The following is a 22,255-nucleotide window of genomic DNA, read 5'->3' as shown; positions in this document are numbered from 1 at the left end:
CTCATCTGCAAGGCAATTCTGTCACATCTTGAAAGCTACCTCTTTCCCTTTCAGTGAAGTGGAGACAGCTGCGGCTGGGTTTCTGCTTCTGTTCTGCTTGTAGTGCTGCTGTTGTGTTTGTTTGTTGCCATGTTATATATATATATTCTTTTTTAAATATTTTTGTATTTATGTACGTATATTCTAGTAAAGAAGTGTAATACCTTTTTCCATGTCTTTGCCTAAAAGCCCTGTAATTTCAAAGTTAAAATCATTTGGAGGGTAGGGGGTCATATTTTCTATTCCAAGAGAGGTTCCTGCCTTCCTTGGCAGACACCTGTCCTTCAAACCAAGACATTTGAATTAATATTAAATCGGCTACATTTTAATTCTAGATTAACAGAGTTTTTGCCTGAGAATAAATACTGCAGTATGGTAAATGTCTAATTTATAATGAACCCCTGAGTTACCCCATTCCCACTGTTAACTGCGTAATTTATGTCACTGAGTTAAACTGTCATCATCTGGGACTGGCTTAGTCTTCCAGCAATGAACATTTGACCTCCTATTTTCCACAGCCAAACCCACAGACATTAGCATCAAGAATATAGTTAAATCATACACAACAAGTACATCTACCCCTAGATAACTTGAATTTTATCTACATTACTGAAGATACCGATTCAGTGGCTTACTTATGGATCATATGTATTCTATCTAAAGAGGGAACTTATGATCAAAAATAAATTGCTACAAAAAAAAACTCTGGATAATTCATGATCTCAGGAAATAAAACTAAACCAGATGATCAGAGCTGAGGTTATGAAAACGGGCTTGAAAGAAACTAGAAGTTTGAATTACTTTGTTTTTTTTTATTTCCTTAAGATTCCCTTGCCACCTTGGAAATTCTAATGTTGAATATGAGGAAAATGGAATGATGCTGTTAGTTCTGTCTATGATGACCAAATGTCCACAAATCCTCTTCTTGAGGCAAATAGCTAAGGCTGTATGCATAGCACATTTCCTGCTGCTTCTCTATTTTTCTTCATTCCTAACTCTATGAAGTCCAATCTCTCTTCCTCACACACAGTATACATGCAAAAAATAAGGTAAAGTGAGCAAAGAATCACATGAAAAGTGTTAGGCATGGCAGGCATTTCCTTTGAGAAGAAAGGTTACAATTAGATCAAACACAGATCTTTAATATTTCAATATCTCTGGGACTTTCTGCGAAATGGTGGCAATTCTGATTCCTCAGAGAATGGGAATGGGTTGAAGGCTACAAAATTCAGGCAATAGGAACACAGAATATTGCAACATTAATAAAATCTCTGGTCACCAAAAAGTTACCTTACTGAAGGAGCACACCTCATATTTTACAAAAATCTAAGCCTCAAACAAGAAATAGTCCTTTTAGACTGTTCAAACCCGAATTAAATTAATTAAATTATTACAGCATTGGGGGAAAAAAAAACCCTAACAGAAAGTCTTTTTCAGCAGTGTTCCAGTTTAAACATTTTGCAAATTTAAAGCAGGATCATTTCCAAACAGCTTGCTAGAAATTATGTATAAATCCACAGTGAATCACAGCACCTAATGCAGCTTGTACACACCTCTTTTTTTTGATGGTTAGAATTGGGGCATTAAAAATTTGCAATTATAAGTCTATGTGTTTTCGTTAAAACAGACATGATTAAATTAGATTTTAAATAACAAAAAAGGTCCTTTGCGTATCTTGAATTGATTTATGAACACTTCAATCAGTGATGCACTAGATGGGTATAACTTAGAGAATATCTGATTTAAATGTTTCCGCACAACTGAACTCTAAAAACAATAATTTCTTGTGCCATCTATACTGATGAGAAGACAAGCCCTTCCATTTGCTGGAAGGAGAAATAATCTATACTATCAAGCCAAAAGAGACCGTATCAGAACAACTGCCTGACTTTTTATTTTATACAGCTATAGGAAAGGAAAAAAATTAAAAGAACATACCAATACAGAATAATGAAAAATATTTAAAAATAAATGTATATCATACACAAGTAATTAATATTCTGCAATTATTTACCATATTTTAATCATCCTATTTAATGTATTTTAATGTAAATGCCATCATGCCTAAATAAAAACTTTAAAAAGTATCAATTGTTCTTACTTGTGTTATGAAATTCACTACCTGCTACTAAAGGGACAGACATAATAGGGCCATGCCTCATAGACTTGACTGATGGTTATAGTGGAAGGACCTTTGATCTGTGTCTTTGGTACAGATGAAGAATAGTATGCAATGGAATGGGCTTCAGATCATATACCAGAAAATTCTATATTTTTCACCTGAAGAAAAGCCTTTCTTGTTCTTATTTCAGACCTTTTTTTTTTAATATGCCTTGTAAAAAATTTGGATATGACATTCATTATGGTAATAAATGAGAGAAGAATTGCACAAACACTGCATTTTTTGTAAATATGATTATACAGGGTTTTCCCTTTGTGCACAAAGATGCATATTCTGTGTAACAGAAAACATGCCTGAACTATCTTCAGATACACATTTTCCACATTCTTCTGTTTGATGAGCTTTCACAAAACGTATGTCTCCGTCTTGTTTTTGTTTTGCAACTGCAAATGCTACCAGAAAACCATTCCTCTTTGCCTGTTAATTCCACAAGTCTGAGACTGAGCATGAAATATATTGCAATATGCTGACACTGATGAGTATTTTGATAAACTGTTCTAACAATCAGACTGAAGGCCAAAGACATGCAAGGCAATTCTGTCACATCTTGAAAGCTACCAGGACTTGCTGAGAACTAATCTCTTCCCACATCTTGCTCTAGGGCTTCAGCTCAGTTAGCCTAGAGAAAATGGCTGCTGAATCTGCATTTTTTCTGTTCATTCTATATACTGACTGATATTGCAAAGCATCGCTTCTTCCTTCAACAAAATCTTCAGAAAATCTGCCCCCATTGTAAAAGAGGAAATTTAAATTGCAAAAGGCGCACCTTTGAGGACACTGAGTCCTCAAAGCATCTTTATACAGCGAAATAAACAGGTGTGTGCAAAATAACACTGTTGTAATCGCCACAGTGAAATAAATTTCTCCATTATAAGATTGAGAATGGTCCTTTCATGTATTTAAAGCAGACTCCCTCCTGAATATCCATTAAGTGAGATTGTATTGAGAGCTTGCTTACTCCTGTCTTTCAACTCGCACACGTTCTTGAAGCTGAAAAACCAAAACATGGAGTTTTCTCTGAGCTGCTCTAAAAGATAGCAGGAAATATGATTTTGGAGGCTTCCTCCTTTCTGGTTTGTGGAAGTTCATACACAAGTGACCACTTCCCCAGCTCTGGCAAGTGATTAGATGAAAACTGCAGTGCACTGTTTCCAGTGCTCAAACTTCAGTTTCCTAGACTGACACAGGCTAATTTTTTAGGAACACAGGATAGTAACAGGATAGTAATATAGCTACCCTAGTTATGTCATCCTGAAGACAGACTTTTGCTTTTCCAGGAAAACCCAGGAATATAAATGAAACTCTCAGAGTAAACTTCTTGTACCCTGTCCTTAAAAATTGTCAAAACACAGGTGTTTCTGAGGCATGCAGGAAAATCTAAACAGCAGAGCAAATGTAAAGTGATGTGCAGGTGTGGGAATCCATAAAATCAGAGGGTTTTGGGAAAGCTGTGAAAGGCAGGCCTCAGAGACAGCAGAACTGTGATTAGAGCTAAGCAGTAGCCATAAAATAAGTTAGCAGAAAAATTATGTAAAAAGTAGAAAAGTAAGGACAAATGGAACAATGGTCTGTGCATTAACACTTGTCTAGAAGAACTCCCTAAGCTGCAGAAAAGTATATCTAGCAAGATATTAGGAAGTTCTAAGCTTAATAATGGCACTCTGTGCATTGTGTTTTAAGGCTTACAAACAGGTATTGTATTAGAAATAAGCAAACATTGTTTTAACAGAAGGTACATGTGCTTATAGTGGTTGGATAGAACTACTGTCAATATGCTTTGCTTTGTGTGATTGGTCAAAAAACTTATAAAGTAAATTGTAACATTAAGTTCTTGGTCTGCTGCCTGGGATGTGAGCTGCTGGCATCTTCCCATTGTCATAACCATGTAACGAGACTGATGCTGGAAAATAAAACGGCTCAAGACATGTTCCTAGCAGTCCTGTCCTGTTCATGGTTTGTACATAGCCTCCAGCCGGCGATATGCAGGCTCTTGACATAGGCCTGAAATGCCTTGATAGAACCTGCACAAAGCTCTCACCCATCATCTCCTCCCCAGTATTACCAGCAACTAAGACACATGGGCAATGTCTAGTGATGCCTGTGAGATACTGCAATGTGTCTTCTTCCAGGAAGACATTCTCTTCCCTATAAGGCATTTTCTCTTTTCTCCACTGAAGTGAAATCACAGAGAATAATTTGTCTCACAGCTATCCTCCATTTTCGGAAGTCGCACTTTGCCAGCATGGATATGCTGCAGGACTGAGGTAGTATGAAATGGTTCATCCTCTGAAAGCTGAGCACTGCAAGAACTGTATATCATATGACTTTAAAGGATTATGTCTATTATATTATTTATATCTTGCGGCTCCAGTTATAAATTATTATGATAAAACCCCACAAACCACTATTGCAACTACATTAATCAGATAGTAAAGGAACAGATACTTTAAGAAATGTCTTCAGACATTTTCTTCAGCAGAAAACATGTACTTTGTAGGCCTTCATATGATGGGGATAAGGCTGCCCCTACCAGTTTGCTGACAGCAGAATATTAACACAGAGTTCATTGATGTGTCTTATGCGATCAACATGATGTACATGTTTCATTTGGCAGGTTTCAGCATCAGAGGTGGTCAGGGAAATTAAAGATTTTTGAAGATTTAACAGGGTTTTTATACTGTGTAGTGCAAGCAAGACCCCCTCATTAATACAGCTTTCAAAACAACTAGATCTGCTGGGTTTTGTTTGATTTTAATATTAATGCCAACTCCTAGTCAACCTAGAAGTCAACAGCAGATTTGAATAATTTTCCTTTTATTCTTTACAATATTTTATCCATGAAACTTTTTTGAGCATTGAATATAATGGAATTATTTTTCTGTGGCCTGTCATGATAATTGAGATCAGAGTACTTCCTTCCTGCATTCTCTTTGGAATGCTGTAACACCACAGTTAGCACCATCAATTGAAGCACTGAGCAGTCACAACTACAGGTGCCGCCAGTGACAATTGTGCCTGCTTGAAAATCTGAACAGCCATAGTAACAAACACAAATACATCCAATTCTTAGGAAAAGATGTAACTAACGCTTTTGTGCATGTTCTACCGTGAACAAAGCATTTGAGTTCCACAATAAACTATTTTTGATTAGTCTTATTTTGGCTTTCTGAAGAATAAGACTAATTTGTTTTTTCACAGTGTACTGAAAATACTTTTATCTTAGCATATACTCAGGCCTGTCAGAAATAAAGTTGCTACCTTAAGTTACAGTTTCCGTATTTAAAAATTGTCTACAGGTGCATTCTTCTTAGCACAAGAATTGCCAAATGCCTCATTCTGAACAGCAGCTTTTCAAGTACTGATATACCTCCAGCTTCCTAAAATATGAGGAAAAATATCACAATTCTGAATCATTAAGTTTGCAAAAGACCTCCAAGATCATCGAGTTCAATCTTTGACAGAACAACCACCATATCAACCAAACCATAGCACCGAGTGCCAAGTCCTGTCTTTTCTTGAGCACTTCCAGGGATGATGACTCCACCACTTCTCTGGCAAGTTCCAATGCATAACAACCCTTTCCATGAAAAAATCCTTCCTGATGCCCAACCTGAACATCCCCTGGCACAGCTTGAGGTCATTTCCTGTGTTTATTCAAAATTAGTCTTAACACTAATAGTAGACTGTGCTTCAATTTTCATAAAAGCAGGGGGAAAAAAAAGGAAATATTTTATGAATGCAATGTCCAATCCTACTAGATTTTAATCTTCCATTCATAAGGAAGAGAGGATAAACTGTTTCATTATTCAGTGAACTGGCAACATTTTAATGCAACCTTAATGGTATTTTCCCAGCTACCAGAAAGAATACTTACTTTCGTCTTTCTGCCTCAAATTTACTCAGCAGTTTCCGGAGCCCACCATTCTTAAATCCTTGGAAATGCGCTGCCGGGGCTCCCACGGTGATAACGTCGTACAGAGCATCTGGAATGGGAATAGAGAAACACAGACATTTGAATGCTCCTATCCCTAAGTCATGGCAACACTGTGACATCTACTCCACAAAAAGTAAGGATAAGTCTATATAATTTCCAGGGAATAATTGATAATCCATGTGTAATCCAAGAAGGCCCAAGAGCTAATCAATCTTTCAGTACAGCCACCTGCACACTTTAAGAAGTTAATTTGATTTATGGCTATATCTAAATTATGTGCCACTGTATAGAGCAATATTCCAGCTCTTCAATTTACAAAGCTGCCAAGTAAATTGGCCCATTGTGTATTTCATTTTATTGCCCCTTTCATTATTTAACTTGTAGTCATGTTGGGATACATAGATTCAAACATTTTAGAGTCAAAAGACACCATTATGATGGAATAGTCTCACTGAATAACAGAGACTACAGAATTACAGCTAATAATTCCTGCATCGCGCTTGTCTCTTGCTTGAGTGAAGGCATCTCTTTGTTTAGGCATCTAATCTTGATTTAAAGATTTCAAGTGACAATGAACTCACTGCATTCCCAATTCCTTTTCTAGTTTGAATTTTTTTAGATGTAATGCTACTGTACTTTCAGATATAATGGTGTTTAATGCTAAATTGGTGAGCCCTGCTCTATGACATACACTTTTTATATATTTATAAACATAGAGAAAGTCAGTTGTTCACAGCTGAGAAGCTACCAGAATAGGAAATAAACCATACTAATGAAATTCTTGCTGAGAAAACAATCTGTTGTCTCTTTCTGTATACACCTGATGCCTTATGGCATAGGGGATGAACTTTTTGTGTGGATATATGCTTACAGAACTGGAGGTGAAACATCATTTTTCAAAGAGCTTGTGATTGATTGTCAGTGCAGAGATGAAGATTTAATTACATCCCACACCACATAACTATTTCTTCTAAGTTAAAATTTACATTTACAGTAAGTACCTGTTTTGTACCTGAACTTACTGGAGGTATTAAAATACAGTTCAGAATGCCTCATTCTTAAAATGTATTTGTAAAGGAAACATTACAGGATGTTTTTTGAGAACTGTTTTAGTCATCAAAGAAGTTTCCCATGTAAATTAAAATCTAGACCTCTCCTAAAATAGAACTTGCATTCTGATGATAAATATCCCTAGAAGCATGAACACTGTACAAATGATTCACAGTTAATGAACTATGCTTTACTTCCTGAGCTGAATCTCAGAACATATTTGCTCGATTTGAGCTCTACTGAGTTGGTGACTCTTCAATATCCACTTAAAAATGAGAAGTGACATAATTTAATTAGCCTCAGGTGAGCTTCAAGATTCCTAAATAGCCCATTCTTTCAGGTCTTAATACAGATTTATTCATAATACATATTCTTCGGCTATTAGAGTTCCACTAGTACTTGACAATAAGGAATTCTATTGCTTAAAACAGCAGTGGCTTGAAATCAAGATAAGAGAGGAACTCATCAGGGTTCTGAATGTTTAGAGATAACTCATGAAACAACAGGAAAACCTTTAAAAGACTAAACCTGCTTCTGACTGTTTTAAAAATAGACATGACCCTGTTTATAGTTACTTTGGGAGGTGGGGGGATTTATCCAGAAGGGAGCCTTTATTCAGCCTATGGTCTCTTCTCAGCATGGTAGAGGAGCAGCTCTCTGAGACAGAAACACACCCAGCACAGCTGAGTACCTGCCTCCCACAACCTACATGGGAGAGTGAGGATGGTAAAGGATGAGGAGCAAACATCCACACCTGGTGATGGGTACAGGGCAATCTCATTCCCATTTTCCAGAGCACAGTGCAGCAGAAAGTGCTGCACGACTTGGGAAAAATGTCTTTTGATGTGCTCTACTTACACATCAGTGGAGCTCCTTGTGAAGGACATGTAGTGTCAGCACTGCTGCAGGAGTGCTCCAATAACTCATAACCATCAAGCAAGTGCAGACTACTGCTGACACCCCTTTGCAGTGAAAACAGAGCTTAAACGTGCAGCAGAGCACCACAGGAGTTGTATCTTGCTGTCAAGAACACCTCAATCTCAAGTCAAGCTGTCTTCCTCCACAGGAGGCAGTCAGTGTCTTAAACTAGCCAGATGCAAAACAAAAATCACTGCAGTTCACCAAATCTATTTAAAACCAGCACATATTGTAAACAGGAACAAAAGCAAAGTTATGTCAATATATAGATTTAAGCTCTCTAGTATGATGAACAGAGCACAATGTGGTGTTTATCAAATGGATAAGGATACCATTGACCCATAGGAAAATACTATTTTTCTCAAAGCTATTCTTACTGAATGCTTAAGCACACTTTCTCTTCCATGTCAGTACCCAATAACAACCCAAATAAAAGTTCAGGAAAAGTACACCTGGTATTATACATGTCCAACACAAAGAAAACACATACCAATGTGTATATACAATAGATGGGATTAAAACCTATCTTGCATTCCCAAAATTAAGATAACTGATAGTGTAAGGGTTAATGACACCTCCATGGATCATTAGCTTGTTTAAATGCAACCTCTATGAACTTTTATTCTCCCCCATCCAATGTCATTCTCCTGGTTATATTCCAGGAGTCCTTTGATATATGCCAAGCAAAGCATGACCTGAGAAAGACCCACTTAATATCCAAGTACTGCCTATTCCTGATTGATTAGCAATTGCTAGAAACTGTTTAGACTGTATATATCTAATACAAGACACAGTGAACATTAGTTAGGTAACAGAGGCAGAGTTTTATAATTTAAAGATCCAAATTTAGAAGACAACTCGAACAATTCTAACATTTATCTCTTTCTGTTTGATTATGGATTAACCATGTGACCCAAGCAAAATGGTTTTGGAGAAGAAGGGAGAAAATTTAAAAAAAAAAATAAAACAACAAAATTCCGGTACTATAAAAGTTGTGGGTGCTTAAGTAAGTCACATATTTCATTCCACTTTTCTTTTTATTTAGCAAACAGACATAGTGTCCTGTTCACAGAGAGGTTTTCTTGAAAGACAATGTTGAGCTTCTGACCACCATTATAAACCTAAAAATCCTTTTGAGTTAATTAATTAACTTGAAAACATTAAATTAAAATCTGTGCTATCACATTATGTCACTATAAATATCCATCTTGTTGAAATATTTAGAGGCACAGTTTCTTAGCAAAAGAAATAACAAAATATTGAACCAACCACAATCTAACAGATAATTGGAAGGTCCCGTGTCCCAACTTAGAAGTGGATGAACATCAGCCTCACACAGTATAATAGAAGTTTTACCACTGTTTGTACTTACTGTTTTACAATCTTAAGTGTAGAGTGCATTAATAAGGCAAAAACCTTACAGCATGTAATTTCTGTGTTTGCAGTGACAGCAAATTTAACAAATCTCAATTTATCAACAAATTATTCGCTGTGCCATGATTTGGTCAGATATATATGTATCAGTATAATCTTTGATCTGTAAAGGAAGCTGCTAAAATCATATGCAAGTGGCAACAACAGAATTCTGTGTTAAAAAGAACCACAGATGATGTTACAGAAAGTTATCTCCGTTTCCAGGTGATGTTGGAAGTTTGCAGTATTTTCAGCATAATCTGCCACCATGATATTTTCTGTAAAATCTCTTTGCTCGGGATTCTTCTCCTGGGAAGCTGAGAAGCCTCAGAGGAAAACGTAAATAATAATTATCTGATTTGCTTCTCGTGTTTTGCTGCTTTGGATATAATAGCCTTCTGAGAACATGGAGTCAGATTCATCTCTCACCTCATCCTGGGGACCCCCTGCATACTCAACAATAACCAGTGAGGTATTTTCACGTAACTCTGAGCAAACGCTTACTTGGGGTAGGTGGGCATGACAAAGTAGCACTGCATAAGCTGATTTAGAACCAAGCAGTGCTGGGCTCATTACAACTTCCTAAGAAATAGGATAAATTAGGTTTAGAAGTAATACTGTCCTTTATGGAACCATGTAACTCCCATCACCAGGGCAGGTGAGCTCATCCCAGCAACCTCTGGGAGAAAAAGTACTGTATTGTGCTCTATCACTATCTCTGGTAGCAAACAGGTGATGATGGGTTTGGGGGTGGGGGGGGAGAAGAAAAACCACCTTAAAACAAGAGCATTACAGCATGGCTTTTACAGCATTATGGATCACAATGAAAAATTAAGTGGGTGTCCAAGAAGGACATGAATCTTACTGAGCACTGTGCAGTGTGTCACTACGAATCAGGACAGTATTAGTTCTGCACTGCTACAACAAAATATTTTTAACCATGCATAGGTTACCAATACATTTCAGTGAGCATATATTCTGCACTTACTTATTTCCTGAAGTGTCAAAGGAACAAAATGAGCACATCCCTGGAATCCATTTTTAGAAAGGAACTTAGAAGAAATTTACTTAATCAGCCCTTAGTTTTCCAAGATGTGCAGTCAATGTCCACAGCTTGTGGCATCAGAAGGTGAGGCAGGGAAATTCCTTGTAGAGGTTTGACTTTGGACATGATTTCTAAATTTCAGTGAAACTATTTCAAAGCACACTTTGTCATACTTGGGGAATTTCTTTACCTTTGAATTGAGGACTATGCACATGCATTCTTTGCAGATGAAGATTTATTGGGATGAATTCTAGTGTTTTTTCTCCTTTGCTACAGCTTGACTTAAAGGAAGAACCTGAAAAACAAAAGTTTAAAGAATCATTGTCTTAAGCACCCAGATGTTTTTGTATTCCTTTTAAAGCGAGGAAGATACTTGTATGTGAGGAGTTGTCTTTAATTTACCTTCAATGGGTAATTATAAATTATGAGATGAAAGGTTTACTAACGGAGTCTCAGCATGTATCCATACTGGAAGCAACAAACCAGCTTCTAATTCACAGAACAATCTAATTTTTTTATTCTGGGAGATAGATACTTTTCCCTGCTGTCTGAAATCAGTCTGTAGTCTGCTGGAGACAATGTAGCAGTTAACATGCATTATGTTTATTCTGTGCTAAAACCGCAAAGTTACAGAACTATGACAGCACTGCATATTTTCCAGTAAGATTTTTTTCTTCAAAGTATTATATTGACTAGGCTATGCATTCTTCCTAGAAAGCTCAAATAATGAAACACAGACTATCTTAAGGAAAGATATATATTTGTTCGCAGGAGGCATGATGCCTTGGAAAAAAAAAAAAAAAAAAGAAAGAAGAAAGTGGCTGCATATTTCCAAAACATTAGATAATGAGTAGTTTTATGGAAGTGTAAAGGACTATAATTAAAGTCTGACAGAATGAAAATATAATTTACCTGAAGATATTTGATACAGAATCTGTATAAAATATAAGGGTGCAGATTAGGAAAGAGAGATGGCCTTGTCTTCTAACTCAGGCAGCCCAATGTTTACCTAGGCCACTTTTTCAACACCCTATCATTTTGCCAACTATTAATTATTAGAACTAAAATTCCTCTCATTCAGATAGAATTTTTAAATAAATTTTGCCAAGGTTCAGCCTTTTTTTGAAACAAAAAAAAAAAAAAGAAAAAAAAAACTTTTTGTGTGTCAAAAAGTTTAAATTGCTTTTTGCTTGCTCAGTCAAGATTTGCTAGTGTTTTTCTGTTGAAACTGCCATAGTTTCCAGCAGGACTAAACACTGCGCCTCCCAATATAAACCACTCTGCCAGTGGGCACCAATGATGCTCCAGACCAGCCAAGCTTGCTTAGGCTGCTCCCTAAGCTTAGGAACTTAAAATAATAATTTAATACAGATGAAGAGCATAGCCAGGAAGAAAAGCAATTCACAGGAGACAAAATTTTAGATTAGACAGGAAGCCCTATGATGCGGATTGAAATCAGGAGCTGTTGATGATGCATCTGAAAAACACAGGCAATTAGGGGGGTAGCAAAGGCAACTCAAACTATGAGAAAATAAATGAGAATAATTTAAAAAATGAGAATATTATTAAAAAATAGCAGGGAAGGAGACTCTAAGTAATTTGGAAACAGAACAGAAGGAGGGAAGATTATTTCTGAGAATTCAGCTGAGACCAAGTTCAAAGCTTAAGGATTGATAATGGACCTGAGACAAGGAGACACTGGCTGAACAAGGGGAACATAAGATGACAGCAGATTTGACAGGTGAAAGAATAGTAGGAGGGAGAAGAGCCTGCTCTCAAGAGTACACTTCTGCCCTGAGCAGGAGCACAAGATATGCAGCATTGCTGAATTGTGTTTCACCTTTTTTCAGGGAGGATCTGTGAAGCAGGTATCTCTTCCCATCCAGTGTCAGAAAATTACTGGATAAGGACCACCCAGCTGCTATCAGTCACTGGATTTGCTCAGGTATGAGATCCATGCAGTGGAATTAACATCTCTATCTGCATTTACCAATAGCATCCATACAATAAATCTAACTTTAAGTATAGTCTGTTTTTAAGTAACTTCTTAAGTTTAAGAACTAAAAAAAAAAAAAAAAAAAAAATTACACTCCCTCAATTAAAACAGTTCTTGTTATTATTGTTGCAAGATCAAACTCTTCAAAGTTAGGAAATACCAGAATATATATGCAATTTTCATCTGACATCCACCTAAAGAAGAATTGTGAAATGGGCTTCAATAATATATCATGTATGAGCTTTTACCAGTTCATTGAATGTTCAATTGAAAGTGTCTTTGCTGCTCCATTTAAAAGCAGTGATTCAATATCTTGTTTCCAACTTTTATTTCAGTATTTATTCAGGATTTTAACATGTTGCTCAAACCTCCCTCAAAGTCAAGGTTATTAATCTCAAACCTGTCTACTATATACATATTAACAGCCTCTAAGGACTTTACAAATTTTGATAAAATAATTTTAATTGGTTGAGTTATAATTTTACCCATCCTTATGTTAGGGAATAAACATTTAAGAAAACAATGCATCAATATAAGATACGGGAGAACTTGTCCTGCAGAACACTCATTATAATGCAACAACACATTCCATTTTGGAAGCATAGCTCCCACTGGGCTGAATTGCATCCATAAGTACCAAGCACTTCTGCAAAACAACTTGTGTCTAGTGCCAGGCTTCCGCAAAAGAACACACTATCCACTTTTCAAGTCTGACTTGCCCACAGAGGAGATTTGTGACAGAGGCAGGGATGGTGTCTAGTTTTTGAGAACAATATTCAATTGCCTTAGTCTTGACTGTCTTTCTTCCCCCTTTTCAGGCTAGATGAATAATAGATTTTTCTGTCTGATGACTGAAACTGAAAAAAAAAAAGTAAACTGCGGAGTAGCAGAAATCATTTCAGGTCAAACTGAAACAAACAAATAATTTTCAAAGTTCCACTCCCTCTCAATATCATCAAATCTGTGCTTTAGATTTACCTAAAATTACTGGGGTTTTTGTTTCCTAACCCTGGTGTGTTTCCTTAAAATAAAATGCTTTACATTCTCTAAAATTGTTCCATTAATGAGGATTAAAGTGTTTGCCAAAACAACTCAAATCTGAAATAGTCTTAACTTTCTTAAACATCCATTTTCAATAAATGGATGTTTATTGCTGTCTAACACATATGTTTATGTTGTTTATGCTGGTAAACCAAAATTGCTGTCTAACACTAATGTGGTTTCCTCATACTTCCACAGAAATCTCTCCATTTCAAAAAGAAATTAAGTGATCTCCTAACAGCCTTCTCGACTAAATTCCACAAGTAGTTTCATTGAGTTGAAGTGGGTATCACTCAAAAAGCCCAACATGAGATTGTGTTGGGGAAGCATGAGAATATTTTGGAGAAATTTTATTTGCAGGTGCTCTCTGCCCTTCTGAACAATTCAACCCAAACTCAGGCAATATTCTAAGATGAAGAAAGACACCTGCACTGCCTAAATTGAAAAGCAAAATGGTTTTTGGCATGCCTTGAAATATGTTGACCTGAAAAGTCTGAATTAAAATTGTGCTCACATCCCTAATCTTAGCAATTTCTACTTCACAAGTACTTGAATTTCAAGTAGCTACAATGTGCTCCCAACATAACTATTTGTACAAGTACAGTATTAAGTCAAATCTATGTCTGGCTTGCTTTTCTAATCAAAGACTACAATCTTGTTTTTTTAAGTTATAAAGTGTACTGTTTATAGAGAAGAAATGAAAAAATTTACACCTTGTGGTTACTTCTCATTTTTATACAATTATTAGGTTGCTTTGTTTTCTGATAAATGTCCCTTGTCTTTTATATGTGCTGATTCGCTCCTCCTGAATAATCTCAGTTTCTGAGGCCCACATTATTTCTCCCAAGACCCAATTAAGAGGGGTCCTTTAACATTACAAACCATTTAGAAAGTCACTTTGCACAATACAGGTCTCGCAGGGATTATGTTTAATAGATTATATTGTCTATTTTTTAAATTCTCAAATCATCCTTTCAATATTTTCCTCCATGTTATAATCATTACATTGGATCCATCATTATCTGTATTTATATTTATTGGCTTGTTTATGACAGTTTATGGAGTGTTTTCAAGATCAATTAGCCGAAGATTGAAAATACATATATATATTATTTAAAACAGAATCACAGGAAGTGTCATACTGCGTTAGACAGTAGCTGCCGAAATTGGAACTGGGATATTCTGATGATGGCAAACAATCATAAATACAAGAAATGTCACTTCTGCAAATAAAATAGAAATTATTATACAACATTTAGTGCAACACAAGAGCTTTTTTCCCCCAACAAATATTTAAGCAGTTGACCAACTGCTTTCAAAAAGCTTACTTTCAGTTAGAGACTGGTTTTTCTTCATACACTAAAATAGGATTTCTCTTTTTCTGTGACCAAGCATCTCTGTATCCAGCTCTAGGCTCGCAGGAGGGACATGGACCTGTTGGAGTGAGTCCAGAGCAGGTCACAGAGATGCTTATTGGAATAGTTCTAAGTGGAAAAGAGATTTCAGGCTGACATAATTGCAACCTTTCAGTACATGGAGAGAGCTTACAAGAAAGCTGGAGCAGAACTATTTACAAGATCATGTGATGACAGGACAAGGGGGAATGGATTCAAACTGGAAGTGGGGAGATTTGGATTAGACATTAGGAAGAAATTCTTTAATGTAAGGGGGGGTGAGACATGGGAACAGGCTGCCCAGAGTAGCTGTGGATGCCCCACTGCTGGAAGTATTCAAGACCAGGCTGGATGGGAATTTGAGCAACCCGGTCTAGAGGAGGATGTCCCTGCCTGTGGCAGGTGGGTTAGAACTTGATAATCTTTAAGATCCCTTCAAATCCAAACCATCCTTTGATTCTAAGATTTTTATGTATTTTATTCTTGCGGAATATGCCAATATTTCATTGTTGCTATAGAGCGCGACACGGCACAAAGCACCCAGACTCCATCAGAAGGGTGTATGAGAGAGATTTATTACAGCAACATGTTGCTTTTATAGTTTTTCAAGAAATTTACATTTACCTAACAGAAACATACACTGCCCATTGGTAATAAAAAAGAAACAAAGTTCCTAATAGGTAACCAGGGAGCCACGTCATTTTGTGAGCCAGCTAACATCCTCATCTTTTAAGTTTCCCTCTTCTATCATGCTGCCATAGTGATAGCCTTGATGTGTTCCTTGAGAAAGATACGGGGCTTTCCTTATCTCCAGGAAGCCTTCACTGGCTCACAAGAACAGTGGGGAGATTTGGATTAGACATTAGGAAGAAATTCTTTAATGTAAGGGGGGGTGAGACATGGGAACAGGCTGCCCAGAGTAGCTGTGGATGCCCCACTGCTGGAAGTATTCAAGACCAGGCTGGATGGGAATTTGAGCAACCCGGTCTAGAGGAGGATGTCCCTGCCTGTGGCAGGTGGGTTAGAACTTGATATTCTTTAAGATCCCTTCCAATCCAAACCATCCTTTGATTCTAAGATTTTTATGTATTTTATTCTTGCGGAATATGCCAATATTTCATTGTTGCTATAGAGCGCGACACGGCACAAAGCACCCAGACTCCATCAGAAGGGTGTATGAGAGAGATTTATTACAGCAACATGTTGCTTTTATAGTTTTTCAAGAAATTTACATTTACCTAACAGAAACATACACTGCCCATTGGTAATAAAAAAGAAACAAAGTTCCTAATAGGTAACCAGGGAGCCACGTCATTTTGTGAGCCAGCTAACATCCTCATCTTTTAAGTTTCCCTCTTCTATCATGCTGCCATAGTGATAGCCTTGATGTGTTCCTTGAGAAAGATACGGGGCTTTCCTTATCTCCAGGAAGCCTTCACTGGCTCACAAGAAGAGCACAAAATATCTTTCCCACATTTCATAGCTAACAATCTAGTAAGTTCTTAAATGTTCCAGATAAAATCAGAGATTCCTACCTGTATGCTTCGCAAGCTCTGCAAGAGTGTCCTGGTACATGCTCAACATCTGATCACAGTGAGCAATTACACTTTTGCGCATGTTGTCCCAGTGAGGAGCAAGTTCTCCCAGGTCTTTAAGTTCCTGATTCCTGTACCAAAATGCAAAAAGAGAAGATACTAATTAATTCATTAATTTATTAAGATTCATCCAACTTAATCTAAAACAAGTTCGCTACAAGACATCAAAAAGATTTCCTAATTGAAATAAAATCTGTTTTCAGAATGCTTGTAAGATCTGCTTTTCATCTCTGTTTTACAAGTACATAATAAACTATGTCAGTAGATAATGCAGTAATTTTTGTGTTCAAAACTCACCTGGTATAAATGCAGTAACCTTCAAAATGAAATACTATTTATTTCATGGAGGAAAGGAGGCTTCCAGGCTCCAGAGAGCTGTGCTCAGAGCAAGTAACTTTTTGTAAAGAAATATTAAACACCATTGGAAAGAATACATAGTTTGTTTTTCCCGCAAAACTTTCAGTATAGATGTTTTGACACACTCTTTGGATACTTCCATAAACACTTCATAAATATATTTCTAGCAGTATTTCTACAAAAATCAGTTTAAGCAACACACCAGCCCTCACCACATTTCTTCAGCATTCAAAACAAAACATACATACACAAAAAAACCCCAACATCAGTTCCCTAACATGTCATGCCCAGCCTTACAATGTTCATCAGGTCAAAACAGTAGTGCTATGGTAACCAAAGATGTCAGTGGAAATCCAAAAGGAAATCCTCTAGTAAAATATCAGTTTTCCTGTACACTCTTGAGAGCTGACCTGAGTGAAATAGAGATAATCTGAATTTCCTGCACAAACAAGCTTAGTACCCTGGGCTTCCTGTTTGGTTTTTCCTCTTGCAGAGGAAGTTTCTCCTGTATCTCTCCCAAAGCCACTTTGTGGGACCTGCTTTTAAAGAAAATAAAAGATCTCGAGTCAGTCTTCAAACATCTGGAATTTTGCAGGAGAAAATGTTTGCAACACAACCAGTTTTCATTATTTTCCTTGGAGCATCAAGAAGAGTGTTTCACTGCAATTCTTGGAAGTCTTCAAAAAGTCTTCCAGAGGACAGCTCTTGCATACAGAAAAATTATGTAAGAAAAAGAAAAAATGGGGGAGAAGAGGTGGAAAGAGGGAAGAAAAGTCCAGTGAACCTGCAGCACAGGAACACAGAGTTCACTTATATGAGTGGCAGATTTGACAATTAGTCAAAAGGTCTTAAAATTACTGCTTAAATGGAACAGCCACACACTGGTGATGTTTTCCCATCATTATTAGCTTTGCATTAGTGTGAACAGGGGTCAGAATAAGCTCCATAGGCATAACGCTGCTCTTGGTGTAGATGACAATCAAAACCAAACAGATTGCACTGGAAGTGGAATTAAAGCATTTAATTTATATATGTTCTTGAAAGCATCAACTTGGAAACAAAGATATGAATTTGTTGACTGTTTATGCTAATGATATTATTACTTTTTGCCATCTAATTGCTCCTGAAGCTGAACCAATTCCACTTTCCTCCAGCAATACAAACTGGCAATGTTTCAGCGTAAGAACAATCTGCCATGAAGGGATGAAAGGATAAACCAAACATTGTCAGTGACCATTTGCTTCCCCAGATTTTAGCAGCATAACATGAGGTGTTCCTTTCAAACAAAATCTTAGGGCTTCCTTCTCAGAAAAGTGTGTAAAATTTGTCAGGATATGCAATTTTGTTTATGTGCAGTGATAATATTTTGGTGCTTAATATTTATGGTGTCTGATCTATTAAGTTTTAGCAACAATGTTTGGACCTGGCTGGCTTTCAAAACTTTACTTCTCCTTCTGTATAGGAATGCAGTATTCTATCCAAGAACTATATCCCTGCCTCTGTATAAGCTCCTGCCTGGAGCTGTTGGTCTCAAACTGAAGTTAAGCAACAGCAGAAATAGAAAACTGTTATCTCAAACTAAAAAAAACAACCAAACCCAAAAATTTGTTTAACAGGCTGACTATTAGTTAACTCCACTGACACCAATAGTAACGGGAAGGGGAAACTCAAATCCCTCAATATTAATTTTTAAATAGGTTTCAAGAAATATCAAATCCTGCCCCCATATACTGGTGACAAGGTTGGTATTTGTTTCTTCTCAGAAACATGTACAAATCACTGAAGTAAAAATTCAGTCTTCAATACGTTGCAAAAAAAGACACATCAACAATGTTTAAAATAACAGTACAGTACTACAGCAACCTAGAGCATATGCAGCATGGAAACTTTAAACACTACATTTTCTGAATTTATTTTCAGTTTAAAATACAGCAAAATCAAAACCATTAGAAAACAGGATTATATGACAGACACTTCCCCAGAAAATAGCCTCATAGCCTCACTTTATATCTTTATTTCTTTTCCTAATGAAATTATGGAAGACAGAGGATTTAAATTGGGTTTATGTCTTGTGGGTTTTCTAAAGTTTGTCACTGCTGTTGTTGACTTAATACAATTCTGAATTATGAATAAAAAAAGAGTTGACTTTTCTATATCTAAACTCCATCAACAATATTCCAAAGTACCAAGCTTTATTATTATTCCATGAAAGGCCTTTTCTAAAAGCAAACAGAGTGGAAAAAACATAATAGTTTTTCATTTTTGAAAGTTTATAGTTCATACGAATACTGACAATTTTTGAAATTTTTAATAATATTTTAATACTTCTATGTTAACTTATTTCATTGAATAACTTTAAAAACACATTTCAACCAGTAATTGTGTCAAACAACAATTGTGCTATAAAAAAATTAATCTTTATAATAGATATTGGTTCTACAGAGGGCAAATCAGTTACTGATCCAACTTTTCAATGCATCCATGGAACTTTGAATAGCTTGTCAACTGAACAGGAAGCTTACAGCAAACTCCGTGTTGTTAAAGTTTATTATCATCTAATCCCCCCATTCCACATCTTCTTTCAAAGTCTTTTCCAGGTAATTGCTCTCATCACTGTGATAGATCTTGTGCTCTGTATCAACTTAAGCTCATCTTACAGAATGAAATCCAAGCTTTGTCTAGAGCTGTTTGTCTTTGGTTTGCTGTTCAGCTCCTCAAACTACCTCCTGGATAGTCTTTTCTGTCACTGCCAATGGAAACTCTACCCAAGAACATGTCTGAGCTTCCATTGTCTCCTGCCTTCACTAATCAGGTACATTCCTTGGTGGCCTTGGCATAATCTTCATCTGTTTGCATCTAACCAGAATGTGGACATAAACAGGCTGCTCCATTCCTCTTTCTTCACCTTAAATATTAGCTAATTAGCTAAATTTTAAGTCTGTTTTACATACATTTTGAGTATCACATGCATTCTTTCCTTTGGCAGACTAATTATGTTCTGAGAAGTCCATTATCAAGAAATGTCTGGGAACCCAAGGCTCAGATTCTATCTCTGATTTACCAACTGACGGAATTTTATTTTTGAGAACACCTTAGATGCATTAATATAGTAAACCACTAAAAGTATCTGAAAGAGACACAATGAATTTCCTGTATGATTCATATTGGTAATTTCTACTTAAACAGCTCCTGCTTTGTGCCATGCACTTTAATGGCAACAGTAACAGAAAAAGACTTGCTCATCACTTTAGATACAAGAGCTTGGAAGTCTGAAGAAGCATATTCAGTGCTAAAATATAACCCCCTGATTTCTGTAAGGAGTACTTTGAATGAGTGGTATGCATCATGTTGCAAAATTATTTGAAGGAAGTCCCAATATTGAAGTCATGTTTCTAACTAACTTGTTTCTGCCAGTTCAGAACTACCGACGATCCAGACACCATTGCAGACTGCACAGTGAAAACCCGTGGTCAGTGACAATAAATCAAAATATGTGGTGGCCTACAGCTGGCTTGTAGGCCATACAGTATAAATAATTCCAACTTTATAACTGAAATATGTGATTGATTACATAATTACTTTACATAGGGAATTCGACCAGTAAGAGTAGGCCCAGGCCGTTGGGGACTCAGGCTGCTATTGGCTGGTTAACCCAGGGAGGTAACTGGCTCAGCCAATGAGGACGGCTGAGCCCTCATGGGCTCCTTATGTATGTAAGAAAGAGAAATCTCAATGAAGCTGGCTGTTGCTGCATGAACACAGAGTGTCAAATCACCTGTGTCCAAAACTCTGACAATTGGTGATCCCAACGTGATCACAAGAGCTGCCACTAAGAGACTCAGGAGACAGACAGGGCAGGCAAGAGGAGCTGCCTGCAATCCTCAAGCTGGCATGGGAGCAGGGGCTTCAACACTGGAGGACCCCCTCTTGCAGGTATGGACTCCTATTTTAATGAAAATATTTGAAAAATATGATGAACGGGCTTCATTAGCCCTAATAACATGGTGTGAGAGCTACAGACTGGATGTGTCGGAAGGGACCGCCCTAGATTTAAAAACTTGGTAGCAGGCTGGCTGATATATCTTCACAGCTGCCTCTACAGGAGATGACTCTGCTATTAATGTCATTAAACCTTAGAGACTCATAATGGACATGATAAAATGGTTGCAGAGGGAGCAGGTGGTGAGGATGGCAGAGGAATTGCAGCTGGCACTGCCCACTGAGGCAAATGGTGAAAGCAGGGCGACAGGGGAGGCAGTGGGGGGAGCAGACACTGTGCCAGGTGAGTGAGGGAAGAGGATGAGTGCAGAAAGCACAGCATGCTGGGAAGCCAGTGAGCGGAGCTGTGTAGAGTCCCCAGGCAGGAGTGACCTATGGCGACAGAGCACCCTACAGTTCCAAAAGCACCTGCACAGATCCTGGGCACACCAGAACCACTTCCTCCCAGACTTGTTTGCCCCAGCACTGCACCTCTGTCCCTCTTCCTATGGGAATGCCCAGCTGTCTTTGTAGTTTGTGGGCGGGCTTGGGACTTCCCGAGTCCCAACCGAACGTCATACCCAGAAGCAGCAGAGAGCGTGAGAACCCCTGAATTGCCACTGCCACAAGTGCACCCCGATTACAAAAGCTGGAGCTGTCTCTTGAATGTAGACCAGCAAGGGATGCGAAGGACACCAGTAGAGAGACCCAGACCCACCATCCCTCTGCGGAACACCACAATAATGCCACCCTTGCCTTGTTGCCAAAAGCCTCCTGTGTCCATTTGGCAGAAGGTAAAACAAGCCGCTATCGCAGATAGGGACTTCGAAGGGGCAAAACTCATTTATGGCCCATGTCTGGGGGCTTGGAACTGGAGGACAGGATACTAGCAGCTCTCCCTGTAGTAAGAGGCAACAGGACTGCTCTAGACAAATACACCCCTTTCCAGTGGCCAGTTGTTTCTGAACTGCACCAGCTTGGTGCCAAGCATGGTTTAGGTTCATCTGCCATTGCTAATATGGTACGTTTCTTAACAACAGAGGAGGTAACTCCATTTGATATAAAGCACCTTGCAAAATTAATGTTTTCAACAGTCCAATATATGGTGTTTGAATCAGCATGGAAAAGCAGCACGGAAAACCAGCAATTAAAAAATGTAGATTTTCTAAAAGAAGACCAACATTATGAGACAGGGATCTCTCAACTTCTGGGGCTGCCACCAGCGGGTGATCCATGACTCCAGGCCAGTTGCAGCCACTGGTGTTGGCACAGGTCAAGGAATTGGATACGCAAGCTTTATTTAAGCTAGCAAA

The 22,255-nt window shown here is 37.6% G+C and overlaps 1 protein-coding gene across 8 annotated transcripts in view; it reads right to left on the bottom strand.

The window, feature by feature from the left end:
• INPP4B (inositol polyphosphate-4-phosphatase type II B) overlaps positions 1-22,255 on the bottom strand; it is a 319,336-nt gene that overhangs the window by 84,661 nt on the left and 212,420 nt on the right. For all 8 annotated transcript variants that reach the window (XM_041411957.1, XM_041411958.1, XM_041411961.1 and 5 more), the window contains 3 exons: positions 16,548-16,678; positions 10,772-10,876; positions 6,096-6,204 (listed from right to left, as the gene is read on the bottom strand). In XM_041411957.1, the coding sequence (XP_041267891.1) occupies positions 6,096-6,204; positions 10,772-10,876; positions 16,548-16,678 (345 nt within the window). The remainder of the gene's footprint in view (positions 1-6,095; positions 6,205-10,771; positions 10,877-16,547; positions 16,679-22,255) is intronic.

Source organism: Onychostruthus taczanowskii, unplaced genomic scaffold (assembly GCF_017590055.1).
Source record: "Onychostruthus taczanowskii isolate IOZ18803 unplaced genomic scaffold, ASM1759005v1 scaffold38, whole genome shotgun sequence".
In the NCBI taxonomy this organism is placed as follows: domain Eukaryota; kingdom Metazoa; phylum Chordata; class Aves; order Passeriformes; family Passeridae; genus Onychostruthus; species Onychostruthus taczanowskii.
This window is presented reverse-complemented; position numbering and strand designations above follow the sequence as displayed.